The sequence below is a fragment of the Dissoconium aciculare genome (assembly GCF_010015565.1).
Source record: "Dissoconium aciculare CBS 342.82 unplaced genomic scaffold K489scaffold_3, whole genome shotgun sequence".
NCBI lineage: Eukaryota > Fungi > Ascomycota > Dothideomycetes > Mycosphaerellales > Dissoconiaceae > Dissoconium > Dissoconium aciculare.
This window is the reverse complement of record NW_022984953.1, coordinates 2437237-2447348: the sequence shown is the minus strand read 5'-3', so window position 1 is coordinate 2447348 and position 10112 is coordinate 2437237. Positions and strand designations below refer to the sequence as shown.

General features: G+C 51.5%; 3 protein-coding genes across 3 annotated transcripts; all 3 read right to left on the bottom strand.

The window, feature by feature from the left end:
* Positions 1-1680: 1680 nt before the first annotated feature.
* Positions 1681-2469, bottom strand: K489DRAFT_166076 (uncharacterized protein). Its single transcript, XM_033599337.1, has one exon. It carries the CDS (start codon positions 2334-2336, stop codon positions 1824-1826), a length of 513 nt encoding a protein of 170 aa, XP_033462757.1. The 5' UTR covers positions 2337-2469; the 3' UTR covers positions 1681-1823.
* A 1298-nt stretch (positions 2470-3767) lies between these two features.
* K489DRAFT_368837 (actin-related protein, ARP1 class) lies at positions 3768-5028 on the bottom strand (the record flags this gene model as incomplete). The annotated part of the gene is made up of 2 exons (XM_033602982.1): positions 3768-3799; positions 3918-5028. 2 exons carry the CDS (start codon positions 5026-5028, stop codon positions 3768-3770), a joined length of 1143 nt encoding a protein of 380 aa, XP_033462756.1.
* Positions 5029-5517: 489 nt separating this feature from the next.
* K489DRAFT_166067 (uncharacterized protein) lies at positions 5518-9849 on the bottom strand. Its single transcript, XM_033599336.1, has 3 exons — positions 9549-9849; positions 7957-9494; positions 5518-7551 (listed from the first exon to the last, which is right to left on the bottom strand). Exons 2-3 carry the CDS (start codon positions 9396-9398, stop codon positions 5622-5624), a joined length of 3372 nt encoding a protein of 1123 aa, XP_033462755.1. The 5' UTR covers positions 9399-9494; positions 9549-9849; the 3' UTR covers positions 5518-5621.
* Positions 9850-10112: the final 263 nt, after the last annotated feature.

Genomic DNA, 10112 nt, shown 5'->3' with positions numbered 1-10112 from the left:
TCAACTGTGATCGGCAGACTCTAGATGCATGGTGACCCAAACGGCGTGTTCACACCCTGATAATATCGTTGTTCTTGCAATATCAATATACAGGGCTGCACGCGACCAGTTCAAAGTACGTTCTCGGTTCGCCCCTGGCTAAATGGGCAGCGGCGCTTCCGTCTTGAGAGCTACGACTTGGCGGAGCGATGATCAGGATGATCACTTTGTCTTCCTTCCTGCATTTGATGATCTTTTCCCAAAGATTTCTCACATTTTGGCGTAGATGGCAAAGTTTTCATAGGGCAGTGTACAATTGCGGAGTCGAGGAGCAACTAGGGGTATTCATGTACAGTACAAGAGGAACTCACGATCGGTAATGATGGATGCTGCATGGACGTATCCTGCAACCTCGAGGCATTATGCGGTATGCCGAGCAACGCAATGCGAGGCAGAGCAAGGTCCGTCTGCAGAAGGATATTCTCACTCTGGCTCTTGTCGTTCCTGGATTCGTGTGGCCCATCACGGGAAATGCAAGGCATCATCACCGCCCTTCATAACTAGACAGATTCTACCAGGTCAATGGAGGTTATGTTCTGTCACTCCGCCATTCTTCATCACGACGACGACGACGCCAGCCAGCCAGCCAGGAGCCGGGGTTTCAAACCGGCTATGCTTCCCCGACCGTGCATTGGCGTGCGAAATACACTCTATCATCCGGTGACCACTGGGTTCGGCGGTGTGTTCGAACAGAAAGCATACCGAAATTTAAAACCCGAAATTGCCTGGTGCACCGGCCCTTGCGTTCATGTCCTTAAGGAAGGTTATCAGACTTGAAGGTGCAATGCACTCAGGCCTGACATGCAGGTCAACAAATAATGGGATTGCACCATGATGAGGGAGATGCACACGATGCAGTTACTGCGAAACACCAAAACCTGTAACGAAAGGTTGGTGAATCAATATGCAGGACTTCTCACCGGGCTCTGTGTCTCTCACATACATCTCACTCTGCGCAATGACCTCTTCCTAGCACGTCAGCAAACGACCTCACATGCGGCACGCTCAGAGGACGAATGAGAACTTTCCATCCTGCGGGCATTTCCTACGAGTCAAAAGCGTCCACACGTGGCGTCGTAATCCTCATCGTCAAACGAATGGGTCGCATGTATGCACAAAGGCTCCTTGTTATCCTGCACACGAGGAGTTAAAGCCTGCCGTAAGACCCGAGGTGGTTGGTAAAATGAAGGCTTTCCTCCTCATCTGCGACACGCAACACATGACCTGGTTGTTCATTGGCCAAAGGCGTGGCGGCGTGCGCCAGGCAGGAAAACCACACGTCCAGGTGAGCGAGGCGGCGACGGCGGCAAAAGCTGTCATCGCGATCATCTGATCGACGCCTCCATCTCCGCCTCCCCGTGACAAACACGTGAGAAGTTTCCGGCGAGAAGGCGGAGTATGTGTAGATCTCCCTTGTGGCGAAATCCATGAATTCTGGTGTTTGAGTTGGTGCCTGACATTGGGCCTGGGCTAGCTGGTCACGCGGCGTCGATGACATAGAGTCGGCTTCGGTCTTTGCACATTGCCAACCTACCTAGGTAGGCAGTCATCGTCATTGACAAACATGTTCACGATCAGAATTCTCCGTCAATATGTCATCATGAGAAGGGTGGGTTCGACGACCTCGGAAGCCGACCATAAACGATGGCAAAGAGACCCGACAAAGCAAATCCTCGATGAGAAAGTGATTCAGGCACGCCCCCCGGAGAGATCGCTGCCGAGCACCTCCCACAATACAGTAGCCCTGCATTGGATTCTTCAATAGTTCACCGTGTACTATATGTTTACTCCACCATTGCCTCCCAGTCGTTTAGGACACGAATCTCCGAAAGCGAAGGAAAATTCAAACCTGTCGAGATGTCCAACCTCTTCACGCGGATAACAAATAGACGGCTAGCTGGCCGGCGGGCCAACATCTTCACGCTTTCGACGATACACTGTATCCACTTCCATGCCAGGTAGTCCTGCATAGTGGTACATACCACTGCATGCTTTTCTCCTGTGATCATCTCCAGCTGGGAAACGTGGCGTGCATGCATCTGCAAGGACCTTTCTCTTCTTGCAATTCCTTTCGGCTGCGATTCTCTCTGCATGCACACGCTACCGCTCGCTGCCAGTCGAAGACGAAGAGCATTGAACAGCAACAGCTTTTTAAGCTTTTCATGCCTTTTTGACTTTCGTGAGCCCAAATCGTTCGCATGCGCGGGAGTGCAGGAAGAGGAGGAGCATCTGCAAGCGATTGGCGGAAAGGCACCTGCGTTTCGGCATGCGAGGCGATGATTCGATGAACGCGGCATCAAACACTCAACACGTTGAAAATTCGGGATTCTTGCATCTTTGGGAGGCGATTTGATGTTGGAGGAAACGAGTTTCTTTCCTTCTCTCGTTTTCTGCGGCTTGCATCGTCGGTAGTTATTTTCTCATCATCCTCGGCCGGAAATGATTCTGCTGTCGTGAAAACCGTGGATGTCAATTTCGATCGGGATGGAGAGAGCTCCATGCTTCCACGTGGACGTATCAGTGGACGTGACTCGCTGTAGAGTCGATGCTGGCTTCTGCGGGAGATGACTTCCAAGGTTCTTCACGATGCCGTCAAAACCTCACCTTCGGTGCAGATTGACGGAGGATATCTAGAATGTGGACAGGCGATGTGTGTCTTATCAACAAAGACGTGGACTGCACGGTCGGAAACTCGACCTCTAGGTAAACCAGCCAGAGTTGGAACTTTGTTGGTCGCGAGGATACAATGTCATCAAGTCTATCCACGCTGCCATGGGTTATGTAGAATCGGCCCGTTCACTCGATCACCACGATCATGCATGTGCGATAGTTGAGGTTGACCGTTCCTCACAGCATTGCCACCAGTGGATATCAATGTTGCTGCGAACAATCGAGGTTAGGGTTACACACCGTAACCCTGGGCTAAGTTTCCATTCGGTCTGAGGACGAGGATTCAAACGGTCACCAGCGTTCGATGAAGTGTGAGCTTCATTATAGCGTAAATCTGTCATACCAACGATATCTGTTTGTGTTGCATGTAGCGGAAGCATGAAAGCACAGGGTTGGGAAGTCGTGTTTTGACATTGAAGAGCGTACAGCCACGTCAGAGCGATGACATCTCATTTGTGGACAGAGATATCTACTCGAAGCTAGCTGGTTTTCTTTTGCTAGTGTATCTATTATTCGACCGCTCTGCTAAACGTGACCGACAGCCCTCGCAGAATCCGAATTGCGCGTGCCTCGAGGCCGCGATCTACAGATTGGAGTCGACCGAAGTGAGGAAAGGGTGTTTGGCTGGGCCCGACCATGTCTATAGTGAACAAAGGAGGGGAAAGACCATCTGCATCGTTGAGATACCCTCCGCTTGGCCGATGGAGACAGTTGAAGATCGATAACTATGCACTTCAGCAGAGCATCAGATTGTTTTGATGTGCGTGCATGCTGCTGAGCCGGTCATGTTGCTTGCTTCGAGCGCATAGCTGTGAGGTTCATGTAGAGCATTGCTCCTTGCGCCTCAAGATCGCTCTCGCATACGATGTCAGCAGGGCCACTGCAACTTTCGAACCGAGCGGAGCGTGAAGCAGCACCGAAGCAGAGTCGAATGTCTGAAAGTCCAGATCCATCCCGCTTTCGCTTCCGCCTCATCATCATTAGAGTTTCCAAGGGCGAGGTCTCATCCGTTGCTTATGTCTCAAACCGCTGTCAAAAACTTCAGGGTATCATTTTTTCTAAGCAAATTTTTGATGAATAATATCCGGATCTGCAAGTCAAACCAGCGAGTCAGTTCACCGTACTTCTTACCAGACGTATGGCATATCCGCGATACTGCTAAAGAGGGAGAGAGAGAGAGAGAGAGTTGATCCATGATGCGAACTTACTTTCATGCCAATCGTCAATCGTCACGTACATCTTCCTGAACGTGCTGAGCCCCGCCAGGATGCTCCCTCCAATCCATGTGCTGTACAAACGCTCCGGCGGCGCAAAGATCTTGATGCGCATATCCTTGACCGCGAGCCGTTGCACCTCATGAAGCAATCGATCGCCGAAGCCTTTGATCATGGTCGAGCCACCAGAAAGGACAATGTTGCCGAATAGCGACTTTCGGAGGTCCATGTCCGTCCGGTTAATCGAGTCGACCACGATCTGGTGGAGACCCGGCCACTCCAGTCCAATGAGTTCCGGCTCGAAGAGGATCTCTGGGGCACGGAATCGCTCGGGGCCGACTTTGAGTTTCCGGCCGTCGGGGAGTGTATACTCGGCCATCTTGCCCTCACCGCCACGGCTGCTCGCGCTTGTCCATTCTTTCTCCTCCTTCTTGGGATCCAGCGCGACGTATGATAGCTTCTCCTTCATGCTCTTGACGATCTCCTTTTCCGCACTAGTGTGTAGCACGTTTCCTCCTTTTCGTAACAGGCGTTGCAGCTCTTCAGTGACATCCCGCCCGGCGACGTCGATTCGACGGATGCTGTTGGGGATCGCAAATCCCTCGTAGACCGGCACGGCATGTGACACACCATCTCCTGCGTCCAATACGATTCCTGTAGTCCGTCCTGAAGCATACAGCGAGAGTACGGCCTGTATTGAAGTATACAATGCAGGCACGTTGAACGTCTCGAAGAGGATCTGCGCAGCGGTGTCGCGATTCGCGCGAGGGTTGAGCGGCGCCTCCGTGAGCAGGACAGGGTGCTCTTCGCTTAGCGTCTTGAGCTCGTCCGTGTAGATGTGTTGCCAGATCCTCTCCATATCATCCCAGTCTGTGACGATGCCATGCTCCAATGGATAACGGATCTTCAATAGCCCTCGGAGTTCTTGTGCCCGATTGCCAATGAATACGTCGCCCTCCAGCCCGCCAGCCATGACGCGGAGATGCTTCGGCCGACCGACATATGAAGGAAAGAAGCAGCGAGGGGAGTCCTCGCCAGCATAGCCTGCGCGGATTGTGCCACTTCCATTGTCAATCACAATGGGTGTGTTGTGGAGGTCGCCCATGATTTCGGAGGCGCCCTGAGACGCTCAATTATGATGACTTGTCCAGCATGTAAGGCGAAAAGGTTCCGTGGTAATACTCTTGATTCTAGCCAATAAGCAGATCGGCCAGCAGTACAAAGTGGGTGATTAATTGAGACAGACGCGTCTTCGAAAGTCAGGGTCATGGTCGGAATACCAAAATTGTGCCCTGGCATCATCCCTCGTTGACGAGCTTAGGGCTACATTGGAGCATCACTTCCAATGATTACAATTGCGGCCCAATGATCTCAACTGCACAGAACACTACCTAGGTACTTCGGAAATCTCAATTTCTACGGTGATGGAGCACAGTGGCAATGATTGCGATCTTCCAGCGTCAATTATTAAAACGACATTGTACATGTGAATATGAAGCTCTTCCCAGAGAGCGATGCAATGCCGCAAATCTATCGACCCCGGGCCCCGTTTTCGCCATGCCACCACCCCTTAATGCTAGAGCAACGCAATAATGCAACAAGAGAATCCCGCCCTTCACTTTGCAGAGCGATGGCAACAATAAATACACCGCGATCTTCAAGAGGACCCACTGAACGTCCATCTCGATATAGAAAAGTCTATGAATGGATATAACTACAAGCGGCGCCCTTCTGGCAGCGCCCTTCCTGGTAGAATCGACAGGTTTTGGTCTTGTAAGCAGGATTACCAGCTTTAGCTTTGGCGATCTCGGTTTCTTCCGACTCGTTGTGAGCCACGTTATGGTTTTGAGAGGTAGCCCACCCAGGCTGTGAACCATAGCTCGGACCGTAATTGTTCATGGTCGGGGTACTAGCGGCCGGTGGCTGATTGGCGTTTTGGTTACTGTTCAGTGCTGCGAGGATGGCCGCAAGATCAATGTTCGCTGGAGGGAGTACTGGGTGAGTGGGAGCTGATGGTGGTGGTGGCTGATATGATACATTTGGCGGAGGCGGGTGGTATGCATCCGACTGCTGTGGTTGCGTCGTCAATGCGCTTTGCCGTAAGTTGGCTAGAATGCTGCCGATATCGGGCATTTGGCTGCTGGCTGCTGGTGGCGCCATGACAGGTTGCGCCTGAGATTGCTGTTGTTGATGCTGTGGTGGCGGTGGCGCTGCCTTGCTCAGCAGTCCGGCCAATGCCGCAATGTTGAATCCAGAAGGTGCATTCGCGTTTATCTTGCTGGCACGTCGGTCCTGGGCGCGTTTGATGTATTGTTCTTCCGGCAAGCCGAAAGATTTGAACGGTTCGCTCAATTCGCCGGTGTAGGCGTTGGCCGGCTCGCGAGGGTTGGCGGGAACATCGCTTGCTGTTGGATAGAAGACGACAAGATTGCTATCCTCGTATTTTCGTCGTTCATCGCTCTCCGGAGAGGTTGGTTTGAGAACACCACCTCCGTATGGTTCGTAATTCCTTTGCCGCTCATCGTTATCAACGACACTGAAATCCACAGGTGATGGCTCCTTGAAGTCGATCAAGTTCTCTGGTTCATCCGCGATATCGTCTTCTTCGTCAAGGTCCATCATCTTATTCTGCTGTTTGAACATGCGACCCTCACCACCCACATCCGACACGTCGCGGACCTGATTGGCATCGTGATGCAATTCCTCCTCAGGATCGTGTGTGAAGAGTCGGATCTGCACCAGATCACTGTCTGGCCTGAACCGAACCCGTAGTTTGCGGCGCTCTTCTTTTCGCAGACGTTTGGTACGCTCCTCAGCCGTTTCGTTTGGTACCTCTTTCTCAGCTTTCGGCACAGGCTTCTCCTCCTTTGGCTTTGAAAGTTTAGCCATCGTCTCCGCGAAAGAGAATGTTGGCTTAGCCATAGGTGCACCGGCAGGATTGGGATTCCGGGCGCCAGCAATCTTATCACCTGTGGCTGATGTAGACTTCTCCGAAATTGAAGTCCCTGGCTTCTTCGCCGCAGAAGACAAACTTGAGAAGAAACCGGTGGGTTTCGCAGCCACAGTCTTCCTGGGCGCAGTAGATGTAGCGGTCGTAGAGCTTGTTGGCACAGCACTAGTCAAAGGTTTCTTGACAGTCCCAACAGCAGTTGGCTTTGACGATGTTGCGGTCCCATTCAAAGTAGGTTTGCTGACGGCTACGCGTTTCGCAGGGTTGGCTTCGCTGGCTCCATTTGCAGCACGCTTGACACCTGAAACGACCTCGGGCCGCTTCGTGGGCAAGGGACCTTTTCCTGGGGAAGCAGTGGCAGCATCCGCAGGCTTTGCTGCTGGAGCATCCGATGCTTTCTTGGTGGCAGGTTCCTTCTCAGCTGCGTTTTTAGTAGCTAATGATGCGTTCGCCTTGATCTTCTTCACCCAGAATTGCGTCTTTGCATCGCCCTTCTTCTGATAAATTGCCAGAAGTTTGTTCAAGCGAACCTTTTCGAGCTTTTCATCGGTCAAGGTGGTGAATGTGCTCATAGTCTCGAGGATTGCGCGTGTCACCGAGCCGTTGAGATCGTCTGCCTTTTGTCGATCGAGCAAGAATTGAAAACAGACAAACACAAGTGGGGAATTTTCTGCGAGACTGTTTTTACGTCAGTTTGAATTCATGAAGCACAGATTTAATTAGGTGACGCGATTGGAACTGCCTGCCAGCACACTGTTGGTGATGCAGATCTAAATGATTCACGTGCGGGATTCGACAGGATTCGTGTACTGTGTTTGAAGTGATTTTGTCCAAAATGCGCGGAGATGGCGATCGCATTTGCATCCTCGCCCAAGTGCGAATTCAGTACCCAACTGTGCTGATGGCCTGCACAGCATGCGATGGCATCTCGGCAGATATCAAAATCATGGATACTTGTTCGACAGCCAGGACAGGGACTTCAAACAACTTAGTGCGCCAACGCGCATTTAAACGACCACGTGATGGAAAGCCTACATATGATGCTGCTGATGAGGGAGTAGAGAAATGGAAGAAGGGACTTACAGCTCGACGATGCCTCGATGACCATGTTTCAAGGCAGTGCGAAATGCGACCTCGATCATGTCGCGCTGATCCTTGACGCGACTGCGTAGTAGCGGTAGCTCACCCGTGCGTTTCTTTTCTTCGGCTTCAGCATAAGCAGTACTGTCAAGCTTCCATCGATCGCGGATTGTCTTGATGATATCCCAGAAGTCGACGAGAGCTTGCTTGAACGAGTCACTGCTAATGTTCTTGCGCTTGTTTCGCCACAATGCTTTGATTGTGTCGTATTCGATGCACCCTTTGGGATCTTCAGGTTTCCTAGATGGGAGTGGTGAGTCATCATCATCGTCGGAATAATCTGAATCATCATCCGAAGACGAATCCTCGTCGCTGGATGAATCCTTGATCGTAACAGGACCGTCTGTTGTACTCGTGGCGAGAGCGGCTGGCTTTGTGGTCTTCACTGCAGAGATCATAGGCTTTTCCTTGTTGGGCTTCTTGCCAATCTTCGCTAGAGCATTGACGTTTTTAGAGGCAAGAAACCTCAGCTCTCGCCTTGAATGGCGTGGAACGTATGTCGGAAGGGCACTGCGGGTACATTGCCATTCCTGGCGATCTTTACCAATGTTGACATAATTCCCAAATCGATCAGTATTCGTCGCGCGAGCAAGATCATCAAAGTTTATGATGCTGAAGAGGCCGCCGCTGACACCCTTAGGTACAGCTCGAGCCAAAGCCTCTTCGTCAACATTGCGAAGTGCCGCCGTCGCAGGTACTGGTGGTGTCTGTGATGCGTGAGAAGGCCCTTGTTGATACGGCGGGCCAACATGGACGTTGTTCTTGAAAGCAGGTTGTGGTCTGGCTTGTTCTTGTGCTTGTGGAGCAAAAGTCTGCGGATTGGCGACGGTTTGGGGGTTGTAGTGGCCGCCAGCATGAAAGTTTTGGGTATCATTGGGATTGATTTGGGTCAATGAAGGGTCAAAATGTTGTTGGGAGACATTGGATGCGTTGAACTGTTCCTTGAATACTTTGGAAGGATCGAACTTTTGTTCCTTGTAATTGTACGGCTGCTGATTGCCATATGCTGCAAAGTTATTATTGGTGAAGGGAACTGGGCTCTTGCTTTGGGTAGTTCTATATTGTGCAGGAGGATTCAAATAGCTCTGCTGCTGCAGCTGCAGTGGTGGTGGTTGTTGTTGTTGTTGGTGTTGTGTCTGTTGTGATTGTGCGTGTTGTATGTGCGTAGGCAGTTGATCGTCATTGTGTGACCAAGTCTGGCCTGGTTGTTGCGCACGTGACACAGGTTGCGAGTCGCCAAGAGTCCAATCATTCTCATTAAAGACGGGATCCGCGTCAGCCTGAAAGAAATTCAGATTATCATACGAATTATACTGTGACGGATCGACGTAGACATGACTGCCCGCGAAAGGATCATGAGCACCGCTGGTGGTTTGATGATCCATTGCTGCGTAGCAATCGATCGTGACGCTCTATTATGTGTATGAGATCGCGTTGCAAGATTGCCCGAGGTGGACGTTGCCCAAAGCGGACGAGGGGGCCTGTGCACGCAAACTCGTTACTTGATTGGCAAGTCGCCGGCCTGAATATCGTACTGTAGGGATTGCCGTGACAGCTGGAGTCCTCAACTTTGCCCAGCAAGCAATGAGATTACTGAACGGTATCGTGTTTTATGATACCACACTCTGATGTTCGGCAATGTGCTCGAGCGAGCGAACGTTGCCGATGCTGCGAACTGGAGTGATCCCGAGCGACAATGAATTAGCCGCGGAGTGCTGCTGTGAGAGAGCGTGACTGCGAGAAGTGTGCCAAGTCTACCCAGCGCAGATGCTGCAAACAGTTTCTATGCGATGCCAGCAAGAAATCTGCCGCGAATGCTAGCTCGCGGACACAGTGCCCTGTTTCGATCTTGTTGATGCGCTGCTGTAGTTTTTAATTAATATGAACAACACGTTCACAGCGTGTCGTCAATAGCGATCGCTGTCCAGGCCCTCCTAGAATGTGCGTGTGACAGTCCAGCTGTATATGCAGCCCTGACCGTGGGCACGTATCGCTCAAGGTTGCACGACGCGACTTTTAAAGTGGTCGCCGCCGAATTAGAAGCAGAAACGGACAGGCAGAGCTTTTCAAAAGGAGGGACAGAAAGTGATTATCGCATT